This window comes from Salvelinus namaycush, chromosome 7 (genome assembly GCF_016432855.1).
Source record: "Salvelinus namaycush isolate Seneca chromosome 7, SaNama_1.0, whole genome shotgun sequence".
NCBI classification, from domain to species: domain Eukaryota; kingdom Metazoa; phylum Chordata; class Actinopteri; order Salmoniformes; family Salmonidae; genus Salvelinus; species Salvelinus namaycush.
The window spans coordinates 60,653,929-60,674,216 of record NC_052313.1 but is presented as its reverse complement, the minus strand read 5'-3'; the positions used below and the strand labels follow the sequence as shown (position 1 = coordinate 60,674,216).

The 20,288-nt window shown below is 39.4% G+C and overlaps 1 protein-coding gene across 1 annotated transcript; it reads right to left on the bottom strand.

Annotated features, from left to right (window-relative positions):
- Nucleotides 1–1,341: 1,341 nt before the first annotated feature.
- LOC120051557 (oocyte zinc finger protein XlCOF7.1-like) lies at nucleotides 1,342–3,766 on the bottom strand (the record flags this gene model as incomplete). The annotated part of the gene is made up of 2 exons (XM_038998497.1): nucleotides 1,342–3,183; nucleotides 3,268–3,766. Coding segments are annotated over 2 exons (1,689 nt in total), but the record flags the coding sequence as incomplete, so codon positions are not given.
- Between the last annotated feature and the right edge of the window lie 16,522 nt (nucleotides 3,767–20,288).

Below are 20,288 nucleotides of genomic sequence, written 5' to 3'. Positions count from 1 at the left end.
AGAGAGAACTCCTGACTGTAGTCATACAAAAACACTCCCGGCACTCAGCCCATAAGAACCATTCATACTGTCAGATCTAATATGAAGAACTGAATACAACCATAAGAACCATTCATACTGTCAGATCTAATATGAAGAACTGAATACTAAAGAGAAGAAGAGGTTGACCAGTACATATTCATGTAACTTTATTTTTCATTGGCAGATCAATTAAGTTTGCTTCAATGCAGTTATCCAAACACATTCATGATCAGTAACTAAAATAACTCATCTAGTTTTAAAGACAATTAATAAACACATGTATTCATTTCATAAACTGTGTATCATTAAATAAAGTTGTAAAATAATCCCCCCAAACTAGTGGTGAAAAGTGATCATCACACCATCTCTATCTGATACATGTTAGGGGCGGAAGGTAGCCTAGTGGTTAGAGCGTTGGGCCAGTAACCAAAAGGTTGCTAGATCAAATCCCCGAGCTGACAAGGTTGTTCTGCCTCTGAAGAAGGCAGTTAACCCACTGTTCTTAGGCCATCATTGTAAATAAGAATTTGTTCTTAACTGACTTGCCTAGTTAAATAAAGGTTCAATACATTTTATTTAAAAAGTGTCTACTAGCTCCTTCCCACAGAATACTGCAGAGCGACAACCTGGTCTCAGAGCAAAACGTTTTATATTATACAAAAAACTTCCGTGCCACTCCATTTAGTATGTTAGGTAACATTACATTGGCCTACCAATATAAACTGAACTAAAATATAAACCAAACATGTAAAGTGTTGGTTTCATGAGCTGAAATAAAAAATAAAGCAATATGCACAAAAAGCTAATGTCTCTCAAATGTTGTGCACAACTTTATATATATCCCTGTTAGTGAGCATTTCAGCCTTTGTCAAGATAATCCATCCACCTGACAGGTGTGGCATATCAAGATGCTGATAAAACAGCATTATCATTACACAGGTGCACCTTGTGCTGGGGGACAATAAAAGGCCACACAACACAATGTCACAGATGTCTCAAGTTTAGGGAATGTGCAATTGTCATGATGACTGCAGGAATTTCCATCTGTTGCCAGAGAACTCAATATTTATATCTCTACCATAAGTCACCTCTAACGTCCTTTTAGAGAATTTGCCAGTACATCCAACCGGCCTCACAACTGCAGATCACATGTAACCACGGCAGCCCAGGACCTCTTCACCTGCAGGATTGCAGGTGGGGGGGGGGGGGGGGGGGCTGAGTAGTACCTTTTGTGGGGAAAAACTCATGCTGATTGGCTGGGCCTGGCTCCCAAGTGGGCCTATGCCCTCTCAAGTCCCACCCATGCCTGAGCCCCTGCCCAGTCATGTAAAATCCTTAGATTAGGGCTTCCTTTATTTCAATTGACTGATTTCCTTAGACAAACTGTAAATCTTTGAAATTGTTGCGTTTAGATTGTTGTCCAGTATAATACGACTTGTAGGACGTATCAGATGTTAAGAATTACAATTCGTATGTTATTTTACGCATTGCTATTCATACAATATGTTACGAACTAGTAATATGTATGATGTGTTACGAAATCCAATTTGTTGTTGCTAACGTTAGCTAGGTTAGGGGTTTAAGGTAGAGTTAAATGGGTTTAGGGGAAAGGTTAGCTAACATGCTAAGTAGTTGCATGCTAAGCTAACATGCTGACATAGCTAAAAAGTAGTAAGAAGTTGCAAAGTTGCTAATTAGCTAAAATGCTAAAGTCCTCCTTGATGAGACTCAAACACGCAGCCTTTGGCTAGACGTTTGACTTACACGCCCACCCCTCCACAGAGCAGGAGTAAGGATCCTCCCCTGTGTGTATACATTGGTGTGTTAAGTTGCTATGGTGAGAGAAACTCACCCAAAAGTCAGAGAAGATGTAAGCAGGCTTCTCTCATGCGCGTGTTCTCTGATCAACTTTTAGCTCAGTTGCTGTTTTGAAGCATTTTACACAGGCAGAGCAGGAGTATGGCTTCTCTCCTCATGTATATGTTGGTGTTTTTAAGGTATCCAGTCGAGAGAAACTCACCCCACAGTTAGAACAGGAGTAAGGCTTTTCTCCTGTATGTGTGCTCTGATTAACTTTTAGCTCATTTGATGTTTTAAAACATTTTCCACAGTCAGAGCAGGAGTATGGCTTCTCCCCTGTATGTATTCGTTCATGTGTTTTTAAGTCGGACAATTTAGAGAAACTAGTTCCACAGTCAGAGCAGTAATACGGCTTCTCTCCTGTGTGTGTTCTCTGATGAACTCTTAGCTCAGTTGATGTTTTGAAGCATTTTCCACAGTCAGAGCAGACATAAGGCTTCTCTCCTGTGTGTATAAGTTGGTGTGATTTTAAGGTGCCCAGATGAGAGAAACTCGCCCCACAGTCAGAGCAGAAGAAAGGCTTCTCTCCTGTGTGAGTCCTCTGATGAACTTTTAGCTGAGTTGATGTTTTAAAACATTTTACACAGTCAGAGCAGACGTAAGGCTTCTCTCCTGTGTGTGTTCTCTGATGAACTTTTAGCTCATTTGATGTTTTAAAACATTTTCCACAGCCAGAGCAGTAATAAGGCTTCTCTCCTGTGTGTGTTCTCTCATGAACTTTTAGATGAGTTGATGTTGTGAAGCATTTTTTACAGTCAGAGCAGACGTAAGGCTTCTCTCCTGTGTGTGTTCTCTGATGAACTTTTAGCTCATTTGATTTTTTTACATTTTTTCCACAGTCAGAGCAGGAGTAAGGCTTCTCCCCTGTATGTATACGTTCATGTGATTTTAAGTGGGAAAGTTGAGAGAAACTAGTTCCACAGTCAGGGCAGAAGAAAGGCTTCTCTCCTGTGTGTGTTCTCTGATGAACCTTTAGCTGAGTTGATGTTTTAAAACATTGTCCACAGTCAGAGCAGTAATAAGGCTTCGCTCCTGTGTGTGTTGTCTGATGAACTTTTAGCTCATTTGATGTTTTAAAACATTTTCCACAGTCAGAGCAGTAATAAGGCTTCTCTCCTGTGTGTGTTCTCTGATGAACTTTTAGATGAGTTGATGTTGTGAAGCATTTTCCACAGTCAGAGCAGACGTAAGGCTTCTCTCCTGTGTGTGTTCTCTGATGAACTTTTAGCTCATATAATGTTTTAAAACATTTTCCACAGTCAGAGCAGGAGTATGGCTTCGCCCCTGTATGTATACGTTCATGTGATTTTAAGTGGGAAAGTTGAGAGAAACTAGTTCCACAGTCAGGGCAGAAGAAAGGCTTCTCTCCTGTGTGTGTTGTCTGATGAACTTTTAGCTCATTTGATGTTTTAAAACATTTTCCACAGTCAGAGCAGTAATAAGGCTTCTCTCCTGTGTGTGTTCTCTGATGAACTTTTAGATGAGTTGATGTTGTGAAGCATTTTCCACAGTCAGAGCAGACGTAAGGCTTCTCTCCTGTGTGTGTTCTCTGATGAACTTTTAGGTCATATAATGTTTTAAAACATTTTCCACAGTCAGAGCAGGAGTATGGCTTCTCCCCTGTATGTATAAGTTCATGGGATTTTAAGTGGGAAAGTTGAGAGAAACTAGTTCCACAGTCAGGGCAGAAGAAAGGCTTCTCTCCTGTATGTATTTTTAGGTGTATTTTTAGCTTTGAAAGAAATGGGAAAATCTCTTCACAATGTGGGCAGTGATGAGACCTCTTAGCTCTCTGATCTTCCTGCTGTTGCTCTCTGGATGTAGAGAATGTCTCAACATGGTATCCTGTGTGAACATCAGAACAACCAGTCAGTTGGTGTGATATACATGTTAATCAAATGTATTTTATGAAGCCCTTTTTACATCAGTAGTTGTCACAAAGTGCATAACCTGTCTGGTACAAGTACACGCTAGCATCCCACCTCGACAACAGCCAGTGAAATTGCAGGGCGCCAAATTCAAAACAACAGAAATCCCATAATTAAAATTCCTCAAACATACAAGTATTTTACACCATTTTAAAGATAAACTTCTTGTAAATCCAGTCACAGTGTCCGATTTCAAATAGGCTTTACGGCAAAAGCACACCAAACGATTATGTTAGGTCAGCACCTAGTCACAGAAAACCATACAGCCATTTTCCAGCCAAGGAGAGGTCTCATAAAAGTCAGAAATAGCGATTAAATTAATAACCTAACCTTTGATGATCTTCATCAGATGGCACTCATAGGACTTCATGTTAAACAATACATGTGTGTTTTGTTCGATAAAGGTAATCTTTATATCCAAAAACCTAATTTGAAATTGGTGTGTTGTGTTCAGAAATGCATTGTCTCAAACAAACATTTGGTGAAAGTGCAGAGAGCCACATCAAATAACAGAAATACTCATCATAAACATTGATAAAAGATACAAGTGTTAAACATACGAATACCAATAAACTTCTCCTTAATGCAACCGCTGTGTCAGATTTCAAAAAGGCTTTACGGCGAAAGCACACTTTGCGATTATGTTAGGTCAGCGACTAGACACAGAAACCCATACAGCCATTTTCCAACCAAGGAGAGAGTCACAAAAAGTCAGAAATAGCATTAAAATTAATCACTTACCTTTGATGATCTTCATCTGGTGGCACTCCCAGGTCTCCATGTTAGACAACAAATGTTCGTTTTGTTCAATAATGTTCATCTTTATGTCCAAATACCTCCGTTTTGTTGGTGCGTTTAGTTCAGAAATCCAAAAGGCACAATGCGCTCTCTCAACACCAAGACGAAAAGTCAAAAAAGTACAATAAAAGATAGTAGAAACATGTCAAATGATGTTTAAAATCAATCCTCAGGTTGCTTTTGTCATAAATAATCAATAATATTTCAACCGGACAAAAACTTTGTCAATGGAAAAAGGTAAACAAGAAATGCGCGCTCCCGATCACGTGCTTGGTTCATGGATGGAAATTTCCACTGTCCGCTCATTGAAAGCGGTGTATCTCTTCATTTTTCAGAGTAAAAGCCTGAAACAATGCCTAAAGACTGGTCACATGTTGAGGAAGCCATAGAGATCGTGAACTGGGTCCTAAGTCTTCGTATGGTGGATAGGCTTTCAATGGAAAAACATCCTTTCAAAATAATAGTACTTCCTGGTTGGATTTTCTTCGGGTTTTCCCCTGCCATATCAGTTCTGTTATACTCACAGACATTGTTTTAACAGTTTTGGAAACGTTAGATTGTTTTCTATCCAAATCTACTAATTATATGCATATCCTAGCTTACGGGCCTGAGTAGCAGGCAGTTTAATTTGGGCACGGTTTTTCAAATTCTAAATGCTGCCCCCTACCCTAGTGAAATTAACAAAAACCCAGCCTAAAATCCCCAAAGAGCAAGCAATGCAGATGTAGAAGCACAGTGGCCACAAAAAAACTCCCTAGAAAGCAGGAACCTAGGAAGAAACTTAGAGAGGAACCAGGCTCAGAGTGGTGACCAGTCCTCTTCTGGCCATACCGGGTGACAGGTAGCCTAGTGGTTAGAGCAACTGAAAGGTTGCAATATCGAATCCCCGGGCTGACAAAGTAAAAATCTGTCATTCTGCCCCTGAACAAGGCAGTTAACCCACTGTTCCTAGGCCGTCATTGAAAATAAGAATTTGTTCTTAACTGACTTGCCTAGTTAACCTGTTTGGGCGCATGTCCAAACGCTAGCGGGACACCTACGACAACATCCGGTGAAATTGCAGAGCGCGAAATTCAAAATACAAAAATTGTAATATTAAACATTCATGAAAATACAAGTGTCTTACATCATTTAAATGCTTCTTGTTAATCCAACTGCGTTGTCAGATTTCAAAAAGGCTTTACGGAGAAAGCATACCATGCGATTATCTGAGGACAGCGCCCCACGTCAAAATACTTTTTAAACCAGCACAGGCGTCACAAAATCACAGACAGCAATTAAACAAATCACTTACCTTTGAAGATCTTCCTCTGATTGCAATCCCATGGGTCCCAGCTACACAATGAATGGTCGTTTTGTTCGATAAAGTCCTTCATCATATCCCAAAAATGTCAGTTTAGATGGCGCGCTTGATACAGTAATTCACTCGGTCAACATGCACACAAACGAATCCAAAAAGTTACCGGTAAAGTTTGTCTAAACAAGTCAAAGGATGTTTCTAATTAATCCTCAGGTATTCTAATATCTAAATAAACAATATTTAAGACGGAGAATAGTGTGTTCAATATCGAAGATAAATAACGAAGAGCACGCTCTTGTTGATGCGCAAAACATGACTACTTTTCTAAATGGGGGACACCTTGGAAAAACTACAAATAATTTTTCATTTTTCAAAAAACAAGCCTGAAACCCTTTCTAAAGACTGTTGACATCTAGTGGAAGCCATAGGAACTGCAATCTGGGTCCTATCTATTTGTATATCCCATAGGCAAGCATTGAAAAAACCTGTGACCTCAAAAATAAAAATTCCAGATGGATTTTCCTCGAGGCTTTCGCCTGCCATATCAGTTCTGTTATACCCACAGACATTATTTTAACAGTTTTAGAAACTTCAGAGTGTTTTCTATCCAATGCTATCAAGTATATGCATATCCTAGCTTCTGGGCAGTTTACAGGCAGTTTACTTTGGGCACGTCAGTCATCCGAAATTCCGGACAATAACCAGTATGCTAAGGAAGTTAACTTCTTCTGGCTGCAAGCCCGAGGCCGCCCACAATATGACAACAGCCACTTCAAGTGCAGGGCGCGAAATTCAAAATATATTTTTTAGAAATATTTAACTTTCACACATTAACAAGTCCAATACAGCAAATGAAAGGTACACATATTGTGAATCCAGCCAACATGTCCGATTTTTAAAATGTTTTACAGCGAAAACAGCACGTATATTTGTGTTAGCTCACCACCAAATACAAAAAAGGACAGACATTTTTCACAGCACAGGTAGCATGCACAAAGCCAACCTAACTAACCAAGAACCAACCAAACTAACCAACAAACAACTTTATCAGATGACAGTCTTATAACATGTTATTCAATAAATCTATGTTTTGTTCGAAAAATGTGCATATTTCAGGTATAAATCATAGTTTACATTGCAGCTACAATCAGAAATTGCACCGAAAGCAGACAGAATACTTACAGACACCAACGTCAAATACCTAAATACTCATCATAAAACATTTCTGAAAAATACATAGTGTACAGCAAATGAAAGACAGGCATCTTGTGATTCCAGACAATATTTCCGATTTATTAAGTGTTTTACAGCGAAAACACAATATAGCGTTATATTAGCTTACCACAATAGCCAGAAACACAAGCCATTTCCCAGCAGCAAAAGTTAGCGATCGTAACAAACCAGCAAAAGATATATAATTTTTGACTAACCTTGATATGCTTCATCAGATGACAGTCCTATAACATCAGGTTATACATACACTTATGTTTTGTTCGAAAATGTGCATATTTAGAGCTGAAATCAGTGGTTATACATTGTGCTAACGTAGCTACTTTTTCCCACAACGTCCAGATTTTTTTCTGACACTTTTTCTGACACACATATTCTGACCAAATAGCTATTCATAAACATAGCTAAAAAATACATGTTGTATAGGAAATGATAGATACACTAGTTCTTAATGCAATCGCCGTGTTAGAATTCTAAAAATAACTTCATTACCACATAAGGCTTACGTTATGGCGACCAAGTGCCCAAAACCTGGGCGCAAAATTAATAGTACACAGTTCGACAGATATATGAAATAGCATCATAAAATGGGTCCTACTTTTGCTGATCTTCCATCAGAATGTTGTACAAGGTGTCCTTTGTCAAGAACAATCGTTGTTTGGATTTAGAACGTCCTTTTTCCCTCTTGAATTAGCAAGCGCACTAGCCAAGTGGCGCGAAGCTCTCCTTTCTGAACAAAGGCACACAACGCAACACGCCTAACGTCCCGAATAAATTAAAAAAATCGAATAAAACTATATTGAAAAAACATACTTTACGATGATATTGTCACATGTATCAAATAAAATCAAAGCCGGAGATAGTAGTCGCCTATAACGACAGCTTTTCAAAAGGCAATCCCCGGTTCCTCCTTGCGCCTTCCTGAAAACAGGAAATGGGCGACACGTCATTCCAAGAGGATTTATTCCATCTCAGACCAAGATAAACACTCCATTTCTTCTCTCACTGCCTCTTGACATCCAGGGGAAGGTGTATGACGTGCATGTATACTAATACGTATCATGCCCATTTATAGGCAGGACCTAGAAGAGAGCATCGATTTCAGATTTTCCACTTCCTGGTCAGGAAGTTTGTGCCAAATGAGTTCTGTTTTACTCACAGATATAATTCAAACGGTTTTAGAAACTAGAGAGTGTTTTCTATCCAATAGTAATAATAATATGCATATTGTACGAGCAAGAATTGAGTACGAGGCCGTTTGAAATGGGCACCTTTTATCTGGCTACTCAATACTGCCCCTGCAGCCCAAACATATTAAATAAAGGTTAAAATAAAAAAATAAAAATACACTACCATTAGTGGTGAAATAAATGAATAAATTCTAAAGTTACAAATGTCCTTATTTTTTAAAGAAAAGCACATTGTCCATTCAAATAATGTCAAATTGATCAGAAATACAGTGTAGACACTGGTAATGTTGTAAATGACTATTGTAGCTGGAAACGGCTGAAGATCTCGTACAACGCTGTGAACTACTCTCTTCACAGAACAGCGCAAACAGTCTCTAACCAGAATAGTGTCTAGAAGGCCAGCATCCCGGAGTCACCTCTTCACTGTTGACATTGAGACTGGTGTTTTGCGGGTACTATTTAATGAAACTGCCAGTTGAGGACTTGTGAGACGTCTGTTTCTCAAACTAGACACTCTGAAATACTTGTCCTCTTGCCCAGTTGTGCACCGGGGCCTCCCACTCCTCTATCTATTCTGGTTAGGGCCAGTTTGCGCTGTTCTGTGAAGGGAGTAGTACACAGCGTTGTACGAGATCTTCAGTTTCTTGGCAATTTCTCACATGGAATAGCCTTCATTTCTCAGAACAAGAATAGACTGACGAGTTTCAGAAGAAAGGTCTTTGTTTCTGGCCATTATGAGCCTGTAATCGAACCGACAAATGACCCAGATAGTCAACTAGTCTAAAAAAGGACCGTTTTATTGCTTCTTTAATCAGCACCACAGTTTTCAGCTGTGCTAACATAATTGCAAAAGGGTTTTGTAATGATCAATTAGCCTTTTAAAATGATAAACTTGGATTAGCTAACACAACATGCCATTGGATCACAGGAGTGATGGTTGCTGATAATGTGCCTCTGTACACCTATGTAGTTATTCCATAAAAAAAAATTAAAAAAAATTTCCAGATACAATAGTCATTTACAACATTAACAATGTCTACACTGTATTAATGGTCAATTTGATGTTATTTTAATGGACAAAGAAAACATACTTTTCTTTCAAAAACAAGGACATTTCTAAGTGACCCTAAACTTTTCAACGGTAGTGTATGTATTCATTTCAGTAGGCTGTATGGGAATGGGAATAAAACTATTCTGAAACTGGGTAGGAGTCAAAAACTAAAAAGAGGCAAAAGTTGTGAAAATGATGAGCTATATCATCCTCCACTCAACATCACAAGGGTGATAGTAGAATTTGTATGTTTAAAGTAATGACTAAAATATTTCACCCTGAAACTGTATCACTGTGTGTGAAATCCATTAGACACATAAGACTATAAGTGGATAATGTGTGTAGCGTAAGCAGGATAGAATTAGAACATTGTGTTCCTTACAGGACACTCTGTCCCCACCCGTGGAGTGGAGAAACTGTTAGGCTTGCTGAATATGATAAACAATGTAAGTGTACAGTGGAACAATACAGCCCGCCTAAAGCGGGGTGGGGTTCTCGACTGATGTGTGTATAAAAGATGGGCTCTGAACTTGAGGGCAGAGCTCTCTGAATAAAGAACTGATCATTTGTATGCTGGGACTCTGTTTATTAAACTTAGAGCCTTACAACCTCTAGGATACAGATGGAGTTATAAAATAGTTCAGTTAGAACATTGGGATAGAAATTCTCATGACAAACGGTTAGTAACTACACAGACTAATTTCATAGAACTTTAAAACACTGGCAATTTGTCTACTCCACTTCTTTAGTCTACACTCTGAGCACTCCAGATAGCCCAGTGAATAAAACAAATGCTGGCAATACTGGTGTCATCCATACAAGTCTTAGCAGCATGAAATAACGTCTACAATGCATTCAAAAAGTATTCAGACCCCTTGACTTTTTGTTTTTGTTACATTACAGTCTTATTCTAAAATTGATTAAATTGTTTTTTTCCCCTCATCAATCTACACACAATACCCATAATGACAAAGCAAAAACAGGTTTTTAGAAATAACTTAAATATTACATTTACGTAAATATTCAGACCCTTTACACAATAGTTAGTTGAAGCACCTCTGGCAGCGATTACAGCCTTGAGTCTTGTTGGGTATGAAGCTACAAGCTTGGCACACTTGTATTTGGGGAGTTTCTCCCATTCTTCTCTGCAGATCCTCTCAAGCTCTGCCAGGTTGGATGGGGAGCGTCTCTGCAAAGCTATTTTCAGGTCTCTCCAGAGATGTTTGATCGGGTTCAAGTCCGGGCTCTGGCTGGGCCACTCAATGACATTCAGAGACTTGTACCGAAGCCACTCCCACGTTGTCTTGGCTGTGTGCTAAGGGTCGTTGTCCTGTTGGAAGGTGAACCTTAACCCCAGTCTGAGGTCCCGAGCTCTCTCAAGTAGGTTTTCATCAAGGATCTCTCTATACTTTGCTAAGTTCATCTGTCCCTTGATCCTGACTAGTCACCCAGTCCCTGCCGCTGAAAAACATCCCCACAGCATGCTGCCGCCACCACCATGCTTCACCGTAGGGATGGTGCAAGGTTTGCTCCAGACATGACGCTTGGCATTCAGGCCAAAGAGTTCAATCTTGGTTTCATCAGACCAGAGAATCTTGTTTCTCATAGTCAGAGTCCTTTAGGTGCCTTTTGGCAAACTCCAAGCGGACTGTCATGTGCCTTTTACTGAGGAGTGGCTTCCGTCTGGGCACTCTACAATAAATGCATGATGAGTGGAGTGCTGCAGAGATAGTTGTCCTTCTGGAAGATTCTCTCATCTCCATAGAGGAACTCTGGAGCTCTGTCAGAGTGACCATCGGGTTCTTGGCCACCTCCCTGACCAAGGCCCTTCTCCCCCGATTGCTCAGTTTGGCTGGGCGGCCAGCTCTTCCATTGAAGAATGATGGAGGCCTCTGTGTTCTTGGGGACCTTTAATGCTGCAGAAATGTTTTGGTACCGGTCCCCAGATCTGTGCCGACACAATCCTGTCACGGAGCTCTACGGACAAATCCTTCAACCTCATGACTTGGTTTTTACTCTGACATGCACTGTCAACTGTGGGACCTTACATAGACAGGTGTGTGCCTGTCCAAATCATGTCCAATCAATTGATTTTACCACAGGTGGACTCCAATCAAGTTGTAGAAACATCTCAAGGATTATCTCACAGCAAAGGGTCTGAAAACTTACGTAAATAAGCAATTATTATATTTATTTTTTTACATTTGCAAGAATTTCTAAAAACCTGTTTTGGCTTTGTCATTATGGGGTATTGTGTGTAGATTGACGAGGAAAAACATGTAATCAATTTTAGAAAAAGGCTGTAACGTACCAAAATGGGAAAAATGGGAAGGGGTCTGACAGTGCCCTTGGAAAGTATTCAGACCCCTTGACTTTTTCCACATTTTGTTATGTTACAGCCTTATTCTAAAATTAAAAAAATATATATCCTCAGCAATCTACACACAATACCCCATAATGACAAAGCGAAAACAGGTTTAGAAATTTTTGCAAATTTATAAAAATTAAAAAAACAAGACAGACTCAAAATTGAGTTCAGATGCATCCTTTTTCCATTGATCATCCTTGAGATGTTTCTACAACTTGATATATAAAATATTAACCTGTTATGGCTGCAAGGGGCAGTATTGAGTAGCCAGTTAAATCGTGCCCATTTCAAACGGCCTCGTACTCAATTCTTGCTCGTACAATATGCATATTATTATTACTATTGGATAGAAAACACTCTCTAGTTTCTAAAACCGTTTGAATTATTTCTCTGAGTGAAACAGAACTCATTCTGCAGCACATTTCCTGACCAGGAAGTGGAATGTCAGAAATCGATGCTCTGTTCAACTTCCTGCCTATACATGGGCATGATACGTAAGAGTCTACGTACACTTCATACACCTTCCCCTGGTTGTCAAGAGGCGGTGAGAGAAGAAATTTCGTGTTTATCTTGGTCTGAGGTGGAATAAAAACTCTTTGTTTGACGTGACCGTCCACTTCCTGTTTCTGGAGCGCGCGAAAGGGGACATGGATTTGCCTTCTGTTTAGCTGTCGTTATGAACGACTAACATCTCCGGGATAGATTTTATTTGATACATGTGACCATATCATCGTAAAGTATGTTTTTTCAATATAGTTTCATCAGATTATTGAAAAATTTTCGGGAGTTTTGCCGTGTTCCGTTCTCTGACTTTGTTGACGTTGGAGAACTTTGTTCCACTTGGCAAGTGCGCTTCCTAAATCGAGAGGGAAAATGAAGGTTCTAAATCCAAACACCGACTGTTCTGGACAAAGGACACCTTGTCCAACATTCTGATGAAAGATCAGCAAAAGTAAGAAACATTTTATGATGCTATTTCATATATCTGTCGAACTGTGTACTAGTCGTGGGCGGCCAACGTTTTGGCTACTCTAAGCTATACCGAAGCTGCATAACGTAATGAAGTTATTTTTAGAATTCTAACACTGTGATTTCATTAATAACTAATGGATCTATCATTTCCTATACAACATGTATTTTTTAGTTATGTTTATGAATAGCTATTTGGTCAGAATATGTGTGTCAGAAAAAGTGTCAGTAAAATATCCGAACGTTGTGGGAAATAGTAGCTACGTTAGCATAATGGGTAACCACTGATTTCAGCTCTAAATATGCACATTTTTGAACAAAACATAAGTGTATGTATAACCTGATGTTATAGGACTGTCATCTGAGGAAGAAAATCAAGGTTAGTCAAAAATTATATATCTTTTGCCTGTTTGTTACGATCGCTTACTTTTGCTACTGGGAAATTGCTTGTGTTTTTGGCTATTGTGGCTACGCTAATATAACGCTATATTGTGTTTTCGCTGTAAAACACTTGATAAATCGGAAATATTGTCTGGAATCACAAGATGCCCGTCTTTCAATTGCTGTACACTATGTATTTTTCAGAAATGTTTTATGATGAGTAATTAGGTATTTGACGTTGGTGTCTGTAAATATTATGGCTGCTTTCGGTGCAATTTCTGATTGTAGCTGAAATGTAAACTATGATTTATACCTGAAATATGCAAATTTTTCGAACAAAACATATGCTATACAATAAATATGTTATCAGACTGTCATCTGATGAAGTTGTTTCTTGGTTAGTGGCTATTTATATCTTTATTTGGTCGAATTTGTGATAGCTACTGATGGAGTAAAAACCTGATGGAGTAAGAAAAGTTGTGTCTTTTGCTAACGTGGTTAGCTAATAGATTTACATATTTTGTCTTCCCTGTAAAACATTTTAAAAATCGGACATGTTGGCTTGATTCACAAGATGTGTACCTTTCATATGCTGTATTGGACTTGTTAATGTGTGAAAGTTAAATATTTAAAAAAAATATCTTTTGAATTTCGCGCCCTGCACTTTGAGCTGGCTGTTGTCATAAGTGTACCGGTGTCGGGCTTGCACGCCAAACAGGTTAAATATACACTACCGTTCAAAAGTTTCGGGTCACTTAGAAATATCCTTGTTTTGAAAGAAAATCACATTGATTGTTCATTAAAATAACATCAAATTGATCTGAAATACAGTGTGGACATTGTTATTGTTGTAAATTACTATTGTAGCTGGAAACGGCAGATATTTTATGGAATATCTACATAGGCGTACAGAGGCCCATTATCAGCAACCATCACTCATGTGATCCAATGGCATGTTGTATTAGCTAATCCAAGTTGATAATTTTAACTTCTTGCCACTATAGGGGGTGCTGTTTCGCATTAGCATAATTTGCTCTACAGATTAAACGGCTTCCTACTCAATTCTTGCTCGTACAATATGCATATTATTGTTATTATTGGATAGAAAACACTCTCTAGTTTCTATAGCCGTTGGAATTTTGTCTCTGAGTGAAACAGAACTCCTTCTACAGCACTTTTCATGACAGGGAGTGAGATTTCAGACATCTTGGCCCCTGTTCCCAGGTCGGTTGTAATGTCCCTGTAAATGCTATGGAGAAACAGACACTGCCTACGTCTTCCTCTGGATGTCAGTACGTGGTGACGCTTTGAATGGAGTCGATTGCGCACTCAGGGCCTGTATAAAACACGAAATACCGGAAGTAGCTTTCTTTTGCTGCCTGCGCCTGACGCACGAAGGACGTCGGACTTGCCTCCTTCCAAGCGGTTGTTTAGCCAGTAATATTTCTCCGGTCATGTTTTTACTCGTTATAGGTGTTAAAAACATCATAAGGTAGTTAATTTGAACCGTTTTATAGCAATTTATATCCGTTTAGGGCGATTTTATGGCATTTCTGTGTAATACACTTTGAAGCGCTGGGCACTTTTCGAGTGCATGGTGAACGTTAGTGACCGTTTCGACCGGACAAGAGGAGATCTTTCGACCAAAAGACGATTAGACCGGAGAAAGGATTCATTGCCCAAGATTCTGATGGAAGAACAGCTCATAGTAAGAACAATTTATGATGATAAATCGTGTTTCTGTCGAAAAATGTTAAACGCTTATGCCGCCATTTTGTTTGGTATAGCTTCGCTTGGCGCAACCTGTATTGAAAAGTAAGGATAATTTAAAAAATGTAATTCAGCGATTGTATTAAGAATTAAATTGTCTATCAATCGCTGTCCACCCTGTATTTTTTAGTCAAGTTTATGAGTATTTATGTATAAGACTAGATCACTGTCTAATATGGCGCACGACATTTTCTGACCAGCTGGGCTACTTTTCTCATTGTCTAACCATGATTTTGGTGGCTAAATATGCACATTTTCGAACAAACTCTATATGTATGTTGTAATATGATGTTACAGGAGTGTCATCTGAAGAATTCTGAGAAGGTTAGTGAAAAAATTAATATATTTTGGCGATGATTACGTTATCGCTCTCTTTGGCTAGAATCAATGCTCTGGTAACGTTTGCACATGTGGTATGCTAATATAACGATTTATTGTGTTTTCGCTGTAAAACACTTAGAACATCTGAAATATTGTCTGAATTCACAAGATCTGTGTCTTTCCATTGCTGTGAGCTGTGTATTTTTAAGAAATGTTTTATGATTAGTAATTAGGTAATACACGTTGCTCTGTGTATTTATTCTAGTCGAGTTGTGATGGTGGGTGCAATTGTAAACTATGATTTATACCTGAAATATGCACATTTTTCTAACAAAACCTATCCTATACCATAAATATGTTATCAGACTGTCATCTGATGAGGTTTTTTCTTGGTTAGTGGCTATCAATATCTTTATTTGGCCGAATTGGTGATAGCTACTGATGCAGTAAGAAAATGGTGGAGTAAGAAAATTGTTGTCTTTTGCTAACAGTGGTTAGCTAATAGATTTACATATTGTGTCTTCCCTGTAAAACATTTTACAAATCAGAGATGATGGCTTGAATCACAAGATCTGTATCTTTCATTTGGTGTCTTGGACTTGTGATTTCATGAACATTTTTTTTTATGATATCCCTGTAACTTTAGGCTAGGCTATGCTAGTCAGCTTTTGTGTTGGGGGGGATCCCGGATCCGGGTTTGGTAGGCGTTAGAGGTTAAAAGGCTAATTGATCATTAGAAACCCCTTTTGCAATTATGTTAGTACAGCTGAAAACTGTGGTGCTCATTAAAGAAGCAATAAAACTGGCCTTTGCAACTCTGCCTAGAAGGCCAGCATCCCGGAGTCGCCTCTTCACTGTTGTTAGGATTTGTGTTTATTGCACTATAACCCAATGCTATATCACATGTGATTGAATATTAGCAACTGTTGGCCTGGGCGCCTGGGTGTCTGTGTGTGTGTGCTGGAAGTAACAGTTAGCCCCAGATAAGTGTGCTGGGAAGCCGTGGTTAGCCTTGAGCGAGAACAGTGTGCTCTGTATGCAGGTGCAAATAGCTCAGACAATGTTGCAGAGCTATCTGACCTCAGTCTCTGGGGTGAGGGAGCGTAATCTACACAGCAACAGCGCCGGGACGCCAAAGAGCGCAAAGAGGCTGGGACTAGCCTGAGCGCCGGCGATAGGCTGAGCAGAGTTTAAACCACGCTCAGCCTCTACTGTGATAGGCCAACAGACGGGTTGGAACTAGTCTGTCACAGTATAAGAACAGTTGTTTACTTACATCCTGCCAGTTCTCTGTTGACGCAAATCCCTTATACTGTTGACGTTGAGACTGGTGTTAAGTGACCCCAAACTTTTGAATTGAGCACAGGTGCATCCTGTTTCCATTGATCATCCTTGAGATGTTTCTACAACTTGATATATAAAATATTAAATATATATGTATGAGATATAAATCATCAGGATGTGGTAGTCTACTGGTTATGTTCAACACTTCTCCAATCGTTGTTGAGATCTGATATTCTGTGCAGGCCAAAACGAGACGTAGGCCTATATCATATTTCTCAAATCCTTTTCAGGCTAAATTCCAGTCGATCACGGAGAGAACAGTTATGCATAACTACACTGGGAAAAAATATAAACGTAATATGTAAAGCGTTGGTCCCATGTTTCATGAGCTGAAATAAACAAAATCTCAGAAATGTTCCTACACACAAAAAGCTTATTTCTCTCAAATTGTGTGCACAAATATGTTTACATCCCTGTTAGTGAGCATTTCTCCTTTGCCAAGATAATCCATCCACCTGACAGGTGTGGCATATCAAGAAGCCGATTAAACGGCATAATCATTACACAGTTGCACCTTGTGCTGGGTACAATAAAAGGACACTTTAAAATGGACAGTTTTGTGACAACACAACGCCACAGATGTCTCAAGTTTTGAGGGAGCGTGCAATTGGCATGCTGACTGCAGGAATGTCGACCAGAGCTGTTTCCTGGGAATTAAATGTTAACTTCTGAAGGATAGGGGGCAGCATTCGGAATTTTGGATGAAACGCGTGCCCAAATTAAACTGCCTGCTACTCAGGCCCAGAAGCTAAGATATGCATATCATTAGTAGATTTGGATAGAAAACACTCAGAAGTTTCTAAAACTGTTTGAATCATGTCTGTGAGTATAACAGAACTTATTTGGCAGGCAAAACCCCAAAGACAAACCATTCAGAATTTTCATTTTTGAGGTCACTCTCTTTTCAATGGGTTTTCATTGGGAATCCAGTTCCTATCGCTTCCACTGGATGTCAACAGTCTTTAGAAATTGGTTGAGGTTTTTCCTTTGAGAAATGAAGAAGTAGCACTGTTCAGAATGAGGCTAGAGGCTAGAGGGAAGTGTAATCTTTGTTAGAGGAGCTTAACCTGAAAGCTCGCTACACATTGTTTTCCTCCGGTATTGAACACAGTATATCCCGTCTTAAATTTTATCGATTATTTACGTTAAAAAACACCTAAAGTTGTATTAGGAAAGTAGTTTGAAATGTTTGGACAAAGCTTACAGGTAACTTTTGTAGTCATGTTGCACGAGTTGGAACCGGTGTTTTTCTGGATCAAACGCGCCAAATAAATGGACATTTTGGAAATATATCGACGGAATTAATCGAACAAAAGGACCATTTGTGATGTTTATGGGACATATTGGAGTGCCAACAGAAGACGCTCGTCAAAGGTAAGGCATGAATTATATCTTTATTTCTGCGTTTGTGTCGCGCCTGGAGGGCTGAAATATGATGGTCTGTGTTTGTTTGCTGGGGTGCTATCCTCATATAATAGCATCGTTTGCTTTCGCCGTAAAGCCTTTTTGAAATCTGACACGTTGGCTGGATTCACAACAAGTGTAGCTTTAATTTGGTGTATTGCATGTGTGATTTCATGAAAGTTTAATTTTTATAGTAATTTATTTGAATTTGGCGCTCTGCATTTTCACTAGATGTTGGCCAGTTGGGAAGCTAGCGTCCCACATATCCTAGAGAGGTTAATTCCTCGACCAAAAGCTGCCTCCAACATCGTATTAGAGTATTTGGCAGTACGTCCAACCAGCCTCACAATTGTAGACCACGTGTAATAACGTCAGCCCAGGACCTGAGGTGGGTCTGGCTGCCAAGTGGGTGGGCCTATGCCTTCCAAGGCCCACCCATGGCTGCACCCCTGCCCAGTCATGTGAAACCTACAGGTTAGGGCCTAATTCATTTCAATATATATATATATTTTTTTTTATTACATTTAACCTTTATTTAACTAGGTAAGTCAGTTAAGAACAATTCTTACTAACAATGACGGCCTTCCGGGTAACAGTGGGTTAACTGCATTGTTCAGGGGCAGAACGACAGATTTTTACCTTGTCGGCACAGGGATTTGATCCAGCAACCTTTCGGTTACTGGCCCAACGCTCTAACCACTAGGCTACCTGCCGCCCCTTATATGAACTGTAACTCAGAGAAATCGATGAAATTGTTGCATGTTGTGTTTTATATTTATGTACGATAAACATACAAGAAGCTGGTGAAGAGCTACAAAAGGAAGTAAATAGCCCTATTAGACTGAAAGATGATGGAATTTCATCAAACTTATGAGCTCCCGAGTGGCACAGCGGTCTAAGGTACTGCATCTCAGTGCTAGAGGCGTCACTACAGACACCCTGGTTAGATTCCAGGCTGTATCACAACCGGCCGTGATTGGGAGTCCCATAGGGCGGCGCACAATTGGCCAAGTGTCGTCTGGGTTTGGCCGGTGTAGGCCGTCATTGTAAATAATAATTTGTTCTTAACTGACTTGCCTAGTTAAATAAAGGTTAATAATAATCATTGTGAGGCTCTCCATGAGCATTAGCTGCTACTTCACTCAATCCTGTTTTAAAAAGTCTCCCTGTGTGACATTCCTTGAGACCAACCAGAAATGTTTCCTTGGCCAAATATTCTCAGATTTTCATAAAAACATGTTCTCTCGTTTCTGCATCACCAAATGTTGTGCGAGACAAAAGAGTAGGCTAGGTGAGCATCAATCACTAGTTCGGTGCAGCAGACTGCAGGGGTGTAGTGCTGCAAGAGTGATGAGCTGCCACAATGGTGTTTGTTTAGTAAAGTTAGATCAATGTCTTGGACGATCACCTACTGATTAATTAGTAGTCCACATAACCAAATATTATAGCATAACATTACTGTTACAACAAAAACAACACCTAATTTCTTACGAGATTATAGAATGGTTTGCTGAATCGTCTCAAACTCAACAGCGCGCGCCATTAGGCAAAATGTGCTTTGATTAAAACAAAATACAGGAAGTCTATATAATTTAACACCATCTGCTCTAATTTGCTAACCAAACAGTAATTCAAGACGATTTAAATGCATATTCCCATGAAATTGATTGAGATCAAACGATTGGCATGCAGACGTAGCTTGGTCATTTCACTGGTAAAACGCGAAGAATTATAATTCAATATTGACAGTGATGATGCCATGGCCTATGTTGAAATGAGGTGGGCAAAGGCAGGCGTTACAAGTTTTAAAATGTTTTGCTTCGCTGTGAAGTCTTGAGTTGTTCATGGATGTGTGATGTCAGAATTACAGAATTCAACCTAGCAATAGACTGGTCATAACTTATGGAGGTCTAATTTATGAAGATAACTTATAGATAGAACCTGCTCTTACCATGACTAACAGTTGTCCTAATCTTCTCCTCCTCTTCTTCTTCATCTTTAATGTTGACATTCAGCTCCAGTGTTTGACTGCAGTCCTCCAGCTTCACTGATGCCATCTCTGGATCCTGCGGTGCAAACTGGGCTCCACTGTCACAATCAGGACCCAGTGACTGTAAGTTTGGACTCAGTGTGGAAGGAGAGTGGCAGGATGGGTTTGTCCTCACTGTTGATGTTACCAGCCTCAGACTTAATCTGAGTCGGCCTGTAGTAATAAAGACAAACAGACACAAAAGTTATTTTCTTTACAGTTCTGGCACTTTATTCTGTAAAAATATTTTCTATTTTTCTTGTTCAATTATCTAATTTCAGTAGATCAGGTAGCTAATCCTTGACAAAACATTCATTCACATTA